Source organism: Pristis pectinata, chromosome 13 (assembly GCF_009764475.1).
Source record: "Pristis pectinata isolate sPriPec2 chromosome 13, sPriPec2.1.pri, whole genome shotgun sequence".
Classification (NCBI taxonomy): Eukaryota; Metazoa; Chordata; class Chondrichthyes; order Rhinopristiformes; family Pristidae; genus Pristis; species Pristis pectinata.
In genome coordinates this window covers 15066817-15084105 of record NC_067417.1, presented here as the reverse complement: position 1 = coordinate 15084105, position 17289 = coordinate 15066817, and the positions used below count along the sequence as shown (strand labels likewise).

At 38.4% G+C, this 17289-nt stretch overlaps 1 protein-coding gene across 2 annotated transcripts in view; it reads left to right on the top strand.

Moving 5' to 3' along the window:
• LOC127577446 (putative phosphoenolpyruvate synthase) overlaps positions 1-17289 on the top strand; it is a 144768-nt gene that overhangs the window by 33514 nt on the left and 93965 nt on the right. For both annotated transcript variants that reach the window (XM_052028665.1, XM_052028666.1), the window contains exons 6-15: positions 2673-2788; positions 4622-4677; positions 5688-5740; positions 6965-7092; positions 7736-7892; positions 7977-8163; positions 10647-10753; positions 10952-10990; positions 12632-12827; positions 16634-16769. In XM_052028665.1, the coding sequence (XP_051884625.1) occupies positions 2673-2788; positions 4622-4677; positions 5688-5740; positions 6965-7092; positions 7736-7892; positions 7977-8163; positions 10647-10753; positions 10952-10990; positions 12632-12827; positions 16634-16769 (1175 nt within the window). The remainder of the gene's footprint in view (positions 1-2672; positions 2789-4621; positions 4678-5687; positions 5741-6964; positions 7093-7735; positions 7893-7976; positions 8164-10646; positions 10754-10951; positions 10991-12631; positions 12828-16633; positions 16770-17289) is intronic.

Here is a 17289-nt window from a genome sequence, read left to right as displayed (position 1 = left end):
AAATCCAAGTGCATGTATAGCCTTGTGTGTGAGATATTCTGTGAAGGGATTCACCTGTTTGAGACGGGTGAAACAAGTGTTCACACAATGGCTGGCACATGACAATCAGCAAAACCAAGGAATTGATTGCAGACTTCAGGAAGGGGAAGTCAGGAGAACACATACAAGTCGTCATTGAGGGGTCAGCCATGGAGGGGGTGAGCAGCTTCAAGCTCCTATGCATCAACGTATTGCAGGATGCAATCACAAAGAAGGCATGGCAGCGGCTCTACTTTGTTAGGAGTTTGAGGAGATTTGATATGTCACCAAAGACTTGCAAATTTCTATTGATGTATGGTGGAGAGCATTCTGACTGGTTGCATCATTGCCTGGTGTGGAGGCTCCAATGCACAGGATCACAAGAGGCTGCAGAGGGTTGTAGGCTCAGCCAGCTCCATCACGGACACAACCCTCCCCACCATTGCAGACATCGTCAAGAGACGGTGACTCAAGAAGGTGGCATCCATCACTAAGGACCCTCACCATCTGGGTTGTGCCCGCTGCTCATTACTACCATCAGGGAGGAGGTACAGGAGCCTGAAGACCCAAACTCAACATTTCAGGAACAGCTCCTTCCCCTCTGCCATCAGATTTCTGAACAGTCCATGAACACTACTTTGTTGTTCCTTTTTTTTGCACTATTTATTTATTTTTGTAATTTATAGTAATTTTGTCTTCGCACTGTACTGCTGCCACAAAACAACAAATTTCATGACCTATAAGTCAGTGATAATAAACCTGATTCTGCTCCTGACAATTGTTTTCCAGAGGAGCAGAGATCTTCGGGATAGGTACATTGCAGGTTTGAGGGGGGTCGGTTATCAGCTCTGAACTTGTCAGTGATAATGTAGGAAGAAACATTGTAGACAACGTTTAGCAGTGGAATGACTCAAAAAGTTCTGAGTTTGTCTGTCCATGATTGTAGTTGGGGCTTGTGATACTTTTGTTCATGGACTTTGCCATTTTACCTGCTGGAAGCATATTTCTACATACCTTCAGTAGATCTGGGCTTATCCAGCACAACTTCTAGGGGTCTGACTCTTAGAGTCATAGAGTCGTGCAGCACAGAAAGAGGCCCTTCAGCCTACTATGTCCACGACAACCATTAATTACCCATTTGCCGCAGTTGTCAGTAGGTTTCTAGGCCATGGCAAACAGTCCTCCCAGATGAAATAGTAAAACACTTGCACTTATTCCAATTTAGTCTGTCGTATTTGATGCTCCCAATGTGGTCTCCTCTACATTAGACAAGCCAATCACAGATTGAGATATGACTCTGCTAAACACCTCCACTCAATGGGCAAGGACACCATAAGTGTCTGTCTAGGTACTTTGCAGCTACAGGACTTAATTTTGAATTTAACAATTTCACCTGCACAGCCTTTTTCAGCTTGTCCAGAGTCAGCATCCATTCCAAAATCTGTGCCCTCTAAGACCATTATTACAGAGAACAGAGGCCAGAGAGACCACACTGTCTGTGGAACTCATGCCAGACAATTTAGCACAAAAGGACTTACTAATCTTCAGTATACTGACTGCGAAAACTTCCTTGCACATTCCTTCTTCAGGGTCCTAATTACAGAGCTTCCTCTCTGTACCTTTGGAGGGAGAAGTGCATGCTCCACAGAGGGAAAAATAAAAGAAACCATTCAGCCTCACTTCACTTCACACAAAATCTTTCACTTCTGCTTCACTGAGTAAATTTTCATTTTATCCTTTCCATGATGTCAATGTTCCAACCAAACCTTTAACACATTTGGCCTCATGTTTTTTACATTTGTGTTCATTTCTTCTAAAAGCGATGGGGCTTTTCTCAATTGCTTCTCATATGTTCATTCTGAAAGATCTTTTATATCTCCACACCTAAATTGACTGTTGTTTCTGTGCATGCAGAGAGGAAATGTGTATGAGAAAAGTATATATGTACCTATGCATAGCATTGTATGTGAGCTGATTTTGTGTTTATGGTGTATGTGAGCTCTGTCCCAGAGTCTGTGGGTAGAACTTCATTCCCAATCGTAAATGCTAAACGTGTTGTGTTCTGCCTCCAAAGTTCATCGCTATATTTTGTATGTGTGTGCAAGCAAGGGAAGTACTCTGTATGCATGTAAATACATATGAATGTTTGTAGGAAACACATCATTGCACCCACATGGATGGCATGCAAAACAAAGCTTTTCAGTGTATCTCAGTACATGTGGCAATAATAAGTCAATTACCAATTACAGGCTGATATGATATATTACTTGCAGATATAAGTACACTGTATGCACACAGACATGCTCTGTACAAATTCACAGGCCCACACACATAGTAAATGTGCATCACTCTTTGTATTGTTATTTGAGATTTCCAAGGTTGGCATTTTGTTTTTTTGTTTTCCAGTTGCCAATGTAACTCATTGCCTTTGGTAATAGTGCTGCAGTGGTTCACATGGAGCTTAACTTTTTTTTCTGCATTTCAAATACAAGCTTTATTCATAATACAAATATATATATACAAAGGGTCTGGCTAACATTGAAGTCTGAGTCCTGCAAATGAGACAAAGAATCTTCTAAGCACTGAAATTAAGAATGGTTGTGTTATTTTTGAATGCTTTACAATCCTAAGTAATTGCTCTGTTTTTGTTTCAGGTACAATGAACAGCAGACACACTATGAGCAGTGGGGTCAGTGCATTGGAGAAATTGAAATTGAGGGATATGAAAGAAAGGAACTTCTTCTGCGTGGAGTTAGGGACCATTCTTATGGTAATGAAAATTACGATTTCTAACACTGTTGATAAATATGTATGTTTTTGGCCATTTTATCTATTGCCCGCTTTTGTGTGTCGATATCTAATTAATTCTCAACAATTTTTCAACATGTTTGGTTGTTAACATAAAAATGTGCAGACATCGTTATCTACATTTTTTAAAGTGATGATACACCCTGACTCTGCTCTGTCCAGTTACACCAGTTCAAGTTTCCTCAAATTGGTAAACTGCTGTGGCTTCGTAGAATTATAAATAGATTCAACATGTGTGTTTTGGTGGTGTGACTTGGCCACATTGCAGTTCTGATCACCTCTTGAGATCAGATGTCAACATTACCTGCACAGAGCACTATATGTGATGCCAAGATCGACAGGCATTCAGACTGCCCTTCTGTATTTTTGAAGAGGATTAAAACAGTATTTGTTTGTTCTTCTATTTCACAATGCTTCACTACGTGTGATAAGAGAATTCCATCCAGTTTTAAAATCAGTTATCAAATATATCATGATTTCTCCCCATATGTTGCACACAATATAAAGTAATGATAGGTGCGAGAGTTAGAAGAAGGAGGAAATATTTCATGAAAATTATAGCTATGACTCCCATGAAATTTAGTTGTGAAGTTATAATGAAGTTACAATGGCATTAAGACAAAGTGCTTGAAATTATTCAAGTAACTCCATGTATGCTTATTATAAAAACAGGCTATGGAGAGAGTAAAGACAAGTTAATGTTTCAGGTTGATGTTTCATCAGAACTATGAAAGGTAAGAAATGGAAAGAACAGAAGGAATGTCTGTGATCGAGTGAAGATCAAGAGACTGAATGATGCAAGTGGTGCTGTTTGCTCAGAGACGGTGGTGAAAGCTTGTTAATCATAAATCTCCCCTCACGTGATTTAAAACCCTTTTCATGGACGTTCCTTTTGTTCTTTCCACTTCTCTCTTCTCTGCAACATAAAATGTGCATCTTTTCTAATTTTTCCAGGTCCTGATGAAAGATTGTTGACCTGAATATTTACGCTGTTTTCTTCCGTGGATGCTGCTTGACCTGCTGAGCATTTCCAACATTATCTGTTTTGATTTCAGATTCACAACAACTGGAGTTCTTTTGCTTTTAAGCTGATTAACACTGGTTGCTGAAATGAAGTCGTACTTCCATGTTGACATAGTGCGCTTTGAAAAGCTACGGAGTGTTTTTCCACGTGCATAATGCAATTACACTTGGGCAAAAAGGGTGGGTCAAGGCAGCAGTGAAGTTGCTTGGTGTGCAACACAAGATAAATGCCGCTGTTGTAAAATTCTAGCATGCACAAGCAATTTGGATTGGTGTAGGCTTCCATCACTGGCACGGGTGTTCACAGAAGGGTGAAGGACTGCTCCAAACCTTCTCAAAAGGCTTGCCTTTGCATCATCAGAAGTACCTGTCCAAAGCAGCTGCACTTTAGAGTCGTAAAGTTGTACAGCACAGAAATGGGCCCTTCGGCAACATCCTGGTGAATCTCTTCTGCACTCTTTCTAATGCTGCTAAATCCTTCCTGCAGTGACAAGAAATCCTTCCAGCAGTGGCATTATTATTTGATCTTCTGCATGTCTGATACAAATCTTCAAACAGCTGTGGAGAGAAAATAAATCTTTGGTCCATTCAGTTGTATTATATAATTGTGGATTCTTATGCATCAGTGTTTACTACGTTATCTCTTAGGAGAGGGAATAAACTAGACCACAAACCTAGCCATTACTGATACACTCTGTAGAGTATTCATGATGCATAAACTACAAAATTATTAAATGGATTCTAATCTGCTAATTATTTGATTTCATTATAGGTATCAGGAATTGGGCTGATATGCATCGGTATATTTTGATTCTTGCACATTTTGAGGTAATACATTTCATGTTGTAATAAATTGTGGAAATATTTAAAGGGTCACTACTCATGTGACCTACTGGAATTTGTTCGCAAGCTCGTTGATTTATTGTTCTGGGGTAATCAGTTTGAATCCCAGCACAGCAGCTGGGGATTTTAAACTCAAGTAACAAAATTCATTTGGAATGTTAAAAAAAAATTGACTGCCAGTAGCAGTGACCATGAAACTGCTGAATTGTTGACACACTCAGTTTGTACTGGTAATGTGATAGGGACGTCTAATGCAGAGAATTTGTTCATGGGTTATACATGATAAATTGATATTGTTTCATATTATAAATTAACGTCAAGTACTTAAGACTTTTAACCAGTAAAGGCATCTCTAAAAGGTTAGCTTATTATTTATGTTATTTTCCTAAATTTAGCTCAGATGGAGGAAACTAAGTCCGTAATGAAAATACTGGCTGAAAGACCATGCCTAATTAATTTTGCAACACAGAATTACTCAGCTTGGTTTAACAATTGCAAAATTGCAGCAGATTGAGATTTTTGTTACCCAAATAGCATTTTATCATCAATTAATTTTGTGATTCCCAGTAAATATTTGGTAATTGCATTCACTAACTTTTAGTAATTTTTGTAGGTAAACTCCTCCAAATCTGCATTATTTATTATTTGAAATGCATATTTTTATCTTTAAATTAATTGTGGGAACATGGGCTTTGCTGGCAAGTTTGCTGAGGAGCTGCATTCTTAGATTTGAGGTGATGCTGATTATTTTTGGCCCTATTATAAGTTAGAATGCAGTTTTGTGAAATACCTTATGGTACATTTACTATGTGGGCTGAAACAATAGTGACTTGAAACTGTATTCTAAAACAAAATTAGTGTTAATAATTATAGTTGATATAATGGATTAGGTTGACCATCCATTTACTAGGTGGGTGAAGTCTAGCCAAAGGTATTGGCATTTGTTCTTGCTCAAATAAGACACCAATCATTTACCATGTATTTATCTCCTGCAGAATGGATTATCGGTGAATTTAATAGCACTATCCATTTCTGCAACCACTACAAAGTAAGTTGATATTTTCCAGTCACATTTGTATTGAAAACCAGTTTGGAAGATTTCAAATGTATAGTGGGTTGTCTGGAGATGAACCAAATTGGATCAAGTGGATTAATAAAGTACTCACCGTAATCTCCATCAAAAGAATATTGGCCCAGAATCTGCAGGCAGCTGCCATGGAATAATACTTTATTGCACCTTGAGATACCCAAGAAACTCTTTCTGATTTTAGCCTGGCAACTTAATGTTGTTTGAGATCCTCATGCAGTCTAAACTAAATATAATCCACACTGCTAAATTTGATGTAAAATAACGTTCAGTGCAAAATAAAGAGCAGAAAGATAGAATTGAAGGAAGGACAAAGACAGCTGGAAAAAAATTACCCTAGCTGATTATTGCTGAACATGTGCATTGATCTTGTCCCTTTGTTGTACTTGGGCATATTCCATTCCGTTGAAATCAATCCTCACACTTCCTGGCATGTTTCACTTGAATGTGGTTGACAATAATTGCAACTGTATGCCTTTTGTATGTTTGCATAATGTATTTCTTAGCAAGCCGCTAGTGCAGTGAAGCTTGTGAAGGAGGATGTCTGCTTGGATGGCAGCTTCCTGGGTTGTGCATTCAATAGCACAGGTGCAGATGTCAGACATCGCTGTCAGGTTTACTCCAGGAACAATGATGACGTCTCTGATAGTTCCACTATCTAATTCATTAAAAGGTTGAATTATTTTGAATGAAAAACAGTCCATTGTCGTTGGATAAAATGAATATACAGGGGAAAATGTGAAATATATAGTATGTGGTATATTGACAATTCATGTCTGTACTGAGAGATTGTTCCATTACCAAATAGGTAATTCCACTATTCCCATCATAACCCCTTATAGTAAATAGTTGTGTATCCAATCCGGAAGCACTTAAGGGGTAAAGGCATAGCAACAAAAAAAATATTTAGACTATAGGTTGATATTTCCTATTGGAATACCTTACTACAATGTATAAAAGCTTAATTTGTAATTTTCCTGAGACTACAAGTTACTTGTTTCAGAAAAGAAGCACATCAGAATTGCATTGTTGGATATTAGTAGTCTGCCAAATAATACATTCTGCTTTTTAACGAAAGCAGAAATCAGTATAATTTACTTTATGTAATGTCTTACTTGTTGGAAAGCTGCCTTCGGGGTTTAAACTAGTTCCAATTAGAAAAAAAATCTAACTATCTTCTTCCAGCATGAAAATCGGCTTTGTGATGTTTCCAAATGGGAAGAAGGCAGGGATTGACTGGTCGGATATCTCTTTGGCAGACATGGCTGATGACGGGGTCATTGCTGACCTGTACAGAATCAGTTTTACAGCAGGTGAGATAAGACAATGTATCAGCTACTGATTCACATTAAAATGTAGTAGTCTGCCTCACCTTGAAGAAAATAATTATCTGTTTCTTCTTTAAACAGAAGGCTTTTTAGGTGCATTTCTATTAGATGCATTTTTAGTGAAATGTCATTGCATCACTTTAAAGCAATATAGGATAATTCTATTTCCAATGGGATAGAATAGGAAAGATCCTATTTTCAATAGGATATTTATATTTGCTATGATCACTTTCACAATTAGGTTTGTAGAGCTGTACCATAGGCACGTATCTACCATATCTATTAACTGTACAACAATCATAGTTGTTCTGGGATAATACAGGAATTGTATTGCTTCAGAATACAGTTGTCTTAATCAGGAGAGAGATACAATTAGACAGAATACCCATTATTTCATTACTTGTGGGAAGGTTACTGAGTACAAATATACTTTAATGAAGCAGCGACTCATCTAGATCTGAAAAACACTTTCATTTTGGATTTAAGCCTGTCAGAACCATTATGGTGGAAATAGAGGTTACAGATTATGATTTTATGTGTTTCATATTACAATTATTAAATAATGAAATATCATGAGATTTTAAGATATTACTATTTTCCTTCATGCGTTCCTTTTTCCCTATGATAGATAACCAACTATTTAACCTACAAGTGTCCATTGATAGGAGTGCTTCCGCAATAATGTATGGAGGACTGTCATGGGAAAGTCAAATCCATGAGTGTGTGGCCAACTATCGCTTGAATTTAACTGTTCGTGGCTGGGGCATAGCTGAATTTCATTACAGGTACGTCTCCTGTGAAAAGGCAATCAATATCATTACTGAGTAATTTTTAAAGCTGAGGTCATTATGTTTTCCTTCTCTCCTTAGAAATGAAAGTGGTCGACAGGCGCGAGACTCAGTCCCAGCTAAAAGGTTCCAGGAACCTGTGGTGCCAGCAGGCTCCAGGCTGGTACTGTCATTCTCCAGTGAGGCGTGCCGATGCCCTGCGGTGGTGGGTGGTAAAGGAGCTCAGCTGGCACAGCTGACAGAAATGCAGAAATGCTTCAGAATGCAAGTGAGCAAAATAGTATGATACAACTGGAATATTGCCAGCAGGTCTCTCTTTGGTAGATAAAGAAACAATCATTAAGTGTAAAAACAGGGTTAATATATAAAAAAAAGTAGCTGAGATTTTCCCCAATCCAAATATTGAAATAGGTTATCATATCATAAGGATGGAATTTAAATCAGATACTTAGAAACTCGCAAGGAGTTTTACTGGCTATTTTGAATGATCTATTCATGACAAGGCAATTCTATTGAGTCTTGCGTTTATTTTAAATGATGCCATTTTTCTTTTCTTTTTCAATATTTTTATTAATTCCAAATAAAAAAATACAAAGTACATGAAACAAAGGAAAAACAAAATGTTACAAAATAGATTATATTGAATCACACTTGAAATCACAATACTTCGTATTAATAAACAGAAATGATAACTAATTAATATTAATAAATTGGAATAATTTTATTATAAAAAAATCTAACCCCACTACCAAAACCGAAGCTGTTTGGTAAAAAAAAAGACAAAAAGAAACACCCTAAAGACATAATAGTATTGGCCAATATCTGTACTTTAAGCACCAAATCAGTGGTCTTGAAAGTAGTTCAAAAAAGGTCCCCATAATATTTGAAAGTTCAGAATAGATCCAGAAATAGAGCAACAGATCTTCTCTAAATTTAGATATGACATAACATCCCGTAACCATTGAACATGAGTGGGGGAGTAATTTCCTTCCATTTAAGCAATACAGCCCTCCTGGCTATAAGAGAAATAAAGGCCAATATGTATAAGTCGGAAGTCTCCAGAATTATATCTTTTTCTCCAATGATCCCAAATAATGTCTGAGTCTGGAAAAATACTGGGTAGAGGTACTTCAAACCTTTTCCGTGCTTTTTAAAATAAATTTTAAGCCAAATCCTTTAATTGCATTATTTGGGATTGTTGGAGAAATTATGCCATTTTTAAGCACAGCTTCTTAATGGATGTTGAAAGTGGATGTGGAGGCTATGGACATTACTTGGTGATGACTTGTGTTATTTTGCAGATGTTCTGGTAGAATAACTGTATCTGCTGATTTCCTGAGTCTTCAAATCAGGAACCCATGCCAATGCGATTAACTGTTCTTTAAACAAGTGGGCAGAAAACTTGTTCCTGCACTTGCCTAGTGCACAAGGCATCATAAGTAATCTTCTCTCATCTGATGTTTCCAGAGGAGTAGGAAGTAGGGCCAACACATTCTGAGAATGCAACATTTATAATTACTTTGATTTCATTTCCAATTTTTGATGTGTGATTTGACTGCCAGGGAACAAAATAGAGTTTGCTGCTGTTCCTTTTATGTTCTGATCATCATTGATCATCATATAGAACTGAGAACTTTTAGCAGATGCGCCTATTTTGTAAGCAATTCAGAACTGAGTTAACTCAGTTCTCAGAAATGAAAGAATAGCTTTAGTTCTCATTTCCTGTCACTCTGATGCCTAACTACTGTATTGGACCCCTGATACTTGTGAGTTAACATTGCTTGATTTCCACACAAACTGTCAGGGCTTAACTTTGTTTTGTGTATTGTAATGCAAAGGGCCAGTTTTGTGCAAACATGGATTTTCAATGACCTGCAGGGGAAATCTTGACTTTTCACCAGATTGGAGAGCCTCCCATTGCAGAAAATGCTGGGTAGCTGAAAGTGTTCAAATCACACTGATTTGAATTTCAAATGTGCTGCCTCTCTACATATGCCTGCCTCTATCCTCCTCGTTTGCTCTGCTGTTCTGCTTCTGTTGACTTTGTTGCCTGATCCTCCAGCTCAGTGTCTTACTGCTTACTTGTCCTGAAATGGAATAGACTATTCACTCAAGAGGTAGCTTGAAAAAGCTGTCTTGTTATCAATTATGGCTCTCTCCCTATGGTGAACACTAAAACTGGTACTGGTTCTCGTAGCATAGAACTCACTATCAATATCACTTTTCTTTCCCAACCCTCTTATAAAAACTAGGAGAGAGTAAACACTGGGATATACCTGAAGACGTCCTAATGCCTTCCACATTTACTCTTGTTCAGGAGGCGGCTATTTACAGTAGGCATTTGGAGTGCCAACTGAGAATGGCATAGTACCACAGAAATTAGTGTTACTGTTTTGCAGCTTCAGGGGCTAAGGTTTGATTCTGAGCTTGGACATTGGGCTCAGGATAGGGAGTTTGCACTTTCTCTCCGTGACTGTGTGGGTTTCCTCCCACGTCCTGAACAGTAGGTAAGTTAATCGCCTTATGTTAGTTACCCATTAATGTAAGTTAATGGCAGTTCCACTGAAATGAGATCAGCCTGAAACATTCCCTCTTATGTGCTATAAGAACAAATACATATATTCTTGTATCTTTGAGTGGATGGTTCCAAGTTAATTACTTGAAAATATTAGTTAATTCTGATATTGCATAAAAGTGATAAATAATGCCAGTTCACCCAAAATAAAGTAATATGCTTTTTTTGTCTGCCAGTTTTTTGTACCTATAGGTTTCTGTGTCACTACTGCAGCCCTAGAATACCAGATGGAAATGAATACCAGTCTCCAGCAAGCTGTGGCAGAACTCAATGATGTGGCCTGGTATTGTCCTTCCTTTAATTAGGACAGTGTAAACTGCTTAAACCATAGCTAAATAATTAATCTTTGATTTTAAGGCTCTTTCCAGTTATACTTAAGAATTGATATTGCACTAGAGTTCAAGCAACATATTAGCATTCTTGATATGTGTCACTCCAATCACTTTATGACTTTTAACTGTAGTTTTCTCTGTTTCAACAGCACTCGCAAAAATGGAAACCTTTGTGAACTGTGCAAAAGGTAAAAACAACTTTAAAAAAATCCTCTGAATGCAACATTTTTACATCACCATATTTCTAATAATGTTTTGATGAGCTGGAACATTTTTGGCACTGCTATGCCAAAAATTATTTTAAGTAAAATTAGTTTATAAACACTGGAACAACCCCAACATTTCAGAATGAGCAGAAGGACAAAATTCAGATGCTGTGGTCAGAATCATAGGATCAGAAGTTATAAATATTTAAAGAGGCCGCAAAGAAAGATGAAACAAGGATAAGAATTTCCAAATTGAGGCTTTTCTCAATTGAATGCCAATTCAGGTCAGATTAGAGACACGATGGCTGAGTGAGATGTGTGGAGAGGAGACAGGCGGCAGGGTTTTACACAAGATGATGCCAAATGAGGATGAAGAGTAGGAGACCAGTCCTCAGGAAAGTCATGTCTGCAGGTGGTATCAGGCAGATTGAAGCATGGTCATTTCTTTCCCCAGAGAGTATGTAGAGTTAGAAGCCAGACTCGCAATCAAATAGGAGGTGGAGATGAGAGAGTGTTGCATTCTGGGTAAATCTGTTAGAGCCAGTGGAGTTTAAAATTCTATGTTTATGTTAAGGTTTCAACTACAAATTACTATATCCACTTTTATTCTGCAAACTATTGCCCGGGAATTCATTTGCATAACTCCACTTTTTTCCAGCATCATTCAACTGATTTTTTTGCCTGGAAAACATGTTAACAACCACTTCCAGGTCTTTTCACAACACTCTGACAATTTGACTAGGTTTTACTGATCATGAATCACCTTTGCACCCCTGATGGGATTTTTTTTTAAGAAGTACCACAAGATGAAGTTGATCTCTGTGCAAAGCTCTTTGTGGAACCTTGCTGGGAAATTTGGATCACGTTGCCCTGGGAACAACCATCAATCATGCAAAAAACATGGTCTGCAAGCACAGACTGGGATGGCTACTGCTTAATTGTCCACCATGACCAAATGTGGCAGGACTGCAGAGCTTTAATCTGAACTATTGCTTGTGGGATTGCTTGGCTCTCTTAAATGCAACTTGCCAAGGCTACCTAGCCATTATTTCCCATGCTCATGATCTCTTACCTAGAGGGATGAGGTCTACAGGCACAAAGCAATGCCACAGCCTACAACTTCCACTCCAAGTCACACACCAGCCTGACTTGGAAAAGTATTGCTGCTCCTTCATTTCTTCAAAGTCAGAAGACCATCAATGGTTCAATTAAATGACTCACCCCAACCTTAATAAGAGTAATTAGGAATGGGCAACACATGCCTGGCCTTGTCAGTGATGCTCATATTCTGCTTATTGACACCAGGTTGCCTCTCCTGTAATGTTACGCTAGACTACTTATAGATTTAAGGTTGCTTCCGTGCCTTGCTTTTAATAGTAGAGTGTGGGATATGTATTCTATGTGATAATGGATTGGGACAGAATGTAAAACTTTTTTTTGATGGCTTATGGTACCTCAAGAATGTGCAGGTTTGAGCTACTGAGAGAAACCTCAGGCAGGATTATGAATCATTTGACGTGATGAAATTGTTGTAAAAAAATCTGGCACTCTTTAAACATCTGAGCAATGAGCTATAAATAGCTTTATTGTTTGGAACGTGAACTCCCTTTCAATGTTCCCCAGATGTGTCGAGTTATTCAAAATCACCAAACTGGCTCCAGAGATAGAAAGTGCCATTTGTGATCAGCTGGCTGAGCTGAAGCTGCTGGGAACCGAAGAGCGATTGGCCGTCAGGTCCAGTGCAGTTGGGGAGGACGCAGAGGATTCGTCTGCTGCCGGGCAGCTTAGCACCGAACTGGGATTGAAAGGCTTTGATCAGGTGAAAATGATGCAGAGTGGATCTATGGCTGTGTGTTGGTGAAGGTAGAAAGATTCGGGGTATAATCTATTAAATTTACCTCTGTTCAAAAGTTCAGAATTTGCTAATAATTTGAATTAAGTGATTAATGCAGCAAAGTCACAATATGGCATTTATAATAATATTTTAAAAGATCATTTGCATTCCACAGCTTTGAATTTATACCTGAACTGTACAAAAGTAAAACATGTTCTTGACATGAATATTGCTTTGAATGAATTCACTCTAATGGAGAATTTGTGTTTGGAAACATTGGAACAAGAGATCATTCAGCCTCTTAGGTCCAGTCTATCATTCTGCTTGATCATGACTGATCTGTGCCTTAACTCTATCTGCAAGCTCTGGTTCTGTGCTCCTTACTGAACAAAAATCTGTCAGTCATGTTCTATCAAATTTTTAATTGTATCTCCCAATCAACACCTTGCTGATGATGAGGGTAGTAGAATTGTCATCTCTGTGGAGATGTGCTTCCTTATTGGATCAGCAGTCATTTTAAGGCTGTATCCACTTTTTCTGGAAAACCCTATCAGAGGAAATAATTTTCTCCATTTGTCTTGAAGTACAGTGTCATTAAGTACATTCATCATCTCCTAGAGTTATACAGCATGGCACCGGGCTCACTGAGCCACTGTGTTCATGATGGCCATTAAGTACCTATTGATACTAATCCCATTTTCCAGCACTCAGCTAGTAACCTTCTAAGCTTCTGTGTTTCAGGTGTTCATCTAAATACTTCCTTATTGTTGTGAGAGTACTTACCTCCACCATACCCACAGGTAGTGTGTTCCAGATTTCAAGCAGCCTCTGGGTGAAAAAAATACCATGTGAATTTATTATCCCTTAATTTAACTGTATGTCACCAGTTATGGATGTGTCTGCCAAGGAGAAAATGTTCCTTATTATCTACCCCATCCCTGCTCCTCATAATTTTGTATACTTCAATCAGGAATGCAGCTTTTTCTGATCCAAAGAAAACAAGCCCAACCTTCTCGGTATATGTTCAGTAATGTAATTTGTTCATACATCAAATGTTTTTAAAGGTCTTAACCATATAGTTGGCAATCAGCTCCACCATAACTGATTGAGTGAGCAAAAGACAATCAGATAATGCTGATAAAACACTGCAGGGATGGTTCCACTTCAAGTGGGATCTTATTGAGATGTGGTCTTTTCACATTAAATTGAGGATAAATAATTTATACCTCAGAGATACAAGCTGGTGGGTAAGTAAATTGGTAATGCTGATTATTCTAATCCATTATGATTAGCAAGGAATTTTACTGATAGGTGATTAAAAAAAAGAAAATGCTGCAGGTATCCAGCAGGTCAGGCAGCATCTGTGGAGAGAGAATACATGTTAATTATAGAATCATACAACATAGAAATGGGCCCTTTTGGCCCACCTTGCCCATGCCAGTCTACATTAATCACATTAGGCCTGTATCCCTCAAAGCCCTTCCTATCTTAGTATCTGTCCAAACACCTTCTAAACATCGTAATTGTATCAGCCTCTACCGACTCCTCTGGCAGCTTGTTCCAGAGAACCACCACCCTCCCTCTACCCTTCAGATCTCCTTTAAGGTTCTCCTCCCTCACCTTAAACCTCTGTCCTCAAGTTCTAGACTCCCCTCCCCTGGGGAAAAAACTCTGCCTTTCTATGCCCATCATAATTTCAGAAACCTGTATAAGATCACCCCTTAACCTCCTATGTTCCAGTGAGGAACCTAGCCTATCCAATCTCTCCTTATAAATCAAGCCCTCCATTCCAGGCAACCTCTTTTGCCCTCTCTCTATTGCTACCTCATCCTTCCTATAGTGAGGTGACCAGAACTGTACACAATACTCCAAATGTGGTCTGAATGTTTCAGTTCAATGGCCTTTTGTTGAGAGGAGCAGAACTTCAAGGCGGGCATTTGCTGGTGGAGAAGTGGCAGTGAATTTAACAATGATCTATAATCAAAATACTGCAGAAACTGGAAATCTAAAATAAAATAAAAATTGCTGAAAATTCTCAGCAGATCAGGCAGTCATTATCTGTGGTGAGAGAGAAAGAGTTAATATTTCAGGTCAATGACTTTTCATCTTCTGATTTGTGTTTGGTTTGATCCCAAGTCTTAACGTAGCATGGATGTGCACCTAAGACTGTCTGTTATCCAAGCTCTGTACATACCTTGGTGTCTTTGTCAGTGATATTGGATGCATAGCAAATACATTCTTGAACTAGTTAAAGCAAATGCAACAGCTTTGCAGTATTATCAACTATAATGAAGAATGTATTAAGCATCTTGCAAACACTTTGTTAACATTAGCCTGTAATGGCCTAGCTAAAACTGATTTCAATGTCACTGCAACTTTCTAAATTTGACATCCAATCCTACATTTAAAACGCATCTACCCATGTGTACCTTGGATTGCAGCCAGGCTATTCATCTGGCTAAGTGCAGAGCCATGCAATAAGATGCTTAATTGCCAGTTCAAAGTTCCTGCTGAATTTAATCAGGTAATATCCAACTGAAAGTGAACAGCTGGATTCTCAGTTCTCTCATATCAGGAAATAACATTTTCATATCTGGTTATATGCATGTAGAGATTTTTTAAACACTTAAAATGTATATACTAATGGAGTTGTACTTCATATGGGCAGTTTTCTATCCCAGCTAACATCATAGGTTCTTTGGCCTGTATTCTCAAATATTAATACACAGAATACATGACTGACAAAATGCTAATTCCTCTGAACTAAATCTTCCTGGATTTAACTTGGGTATTTACTACTTATTTTATTTACTGCAAAATAGAGGTTGTTTCACATTGGTAAACCTAAAAGCACCTGAACAGGTAAACATTAACTACATTTATCTGATTACTTATTTGCTCTTTCATTTAGGGGCCTGTTTGATGTTTGGTAGGCAGACTTACAAGAGAACTTATACAAGTCAGTGTTGAAAGCCAGTTGTTCTCTAAATCTTTGTTGCAATCTATTTCATCCAATTGTTAGCTTGGCCCAGTCATTGGAAAGTTTATCTCTGAAAGTTGTTGGTTCAAATTTCAAAGGCTTGAAGGCATAAGCCAGACTGACTCTCGAGTGCAGCAGTGAAGTGCTACATTCTCAGCTCCCTCATGCAGCAGGGATTTTAACTGGAGTTCTGTCAGGTCATACATGTTCAGGTGAGGTAGTTCTGTTTGAGAAAAGATTGAAAGGATGACACAGTGCTTCAGCTACAAGAGTCGCTGCCTCACAGCGCCTGTGAATTGGGTTCAATCCTGACCTCAGGTGCAGTCGATGTGGAGTTTGCACGTTCTCCCTTTAACTACATGAGTTCCCTGCCCCCACCCTCCCTCCAAGGTGCTCCAGTTTCCTCCCATATCCCAAAGACATGCAGGATGGCAGGGTTAATTGGCCACTATAAATTGACCACCATAAATTGTCCCTAGTGTGTAGGTGAGTGGCAGTGGTAGAATCTGGGGGGAGTTGATGAGAATGTGGGGATAATGAAATGGGATTAATGTAAATGTGTGATGGGTGGTTGGCATGGATTTGGTCATCCACAGGGTTTTTCTATACTGTACCTGTCTGTCACACCCTATCTTTCCTGCCTTAGTGATGTCACAGAATATAGAACCATGGCTCTTCTTTGTGCTTTCTTAATTTAACAAGAAGTCATCCTAGCTGTGCATCCTGCATCTCAAAACTATGACAAACATGGCTTATATAGCTTACCATTTTTTTAATCTATTATTTACATGACAATACTTCATTGCCCCAGGTGTGTGATGCCGTTCGAAAATGCTGGGCCTCTCTCTACACCTTCCAAGCTGTGCAATATCGCAGACAGCGGGGACAACCCGTGCCATCAAACATGGGTGTGGTCATCCAACAGATGGTAGCAGCCCAGACAGCAGGTAAGGAGTGCCAATTCTAACTTGAAGCATTAGTCAAGCAAGGGCTAAAGATCTTTTAAATTGTACATGGAATGGAAGTGTTCTTGGGCTAGAAGTTAAAGGTCTAAATTATTGATCTGAAAGTTTGAGTTCAAGTTCCACTATGATAGATGTAGAAAATAAATTAGTATTAAATGAATTTTGAATAAAAAGTTTCATTATGTTGTTAAAAACCCATCTGATTCATTTATGTAAATCTGCTGTCCTTAACTGGTCTACCCTATATATAACTGCCCACCTTCACCTTCCAATATGGGTTGTTTTCATTTAGGTGATAAATTAGCAATAAATGGTGGCATTGCCAGGAATGTCCACCTCCTGGCAATAAAAGTGAAAAAAGAATGCGATATAGTTGGGAAAAAAACAGTCTGTGTTTATTTATCATCTTGTGTGTCGTATCTCAAGCCATAACTACTATGATAACTACAGTATAATTGGAATTGGCTTATTATTGTCACTTTCACTTGTACAGAGAAAAACT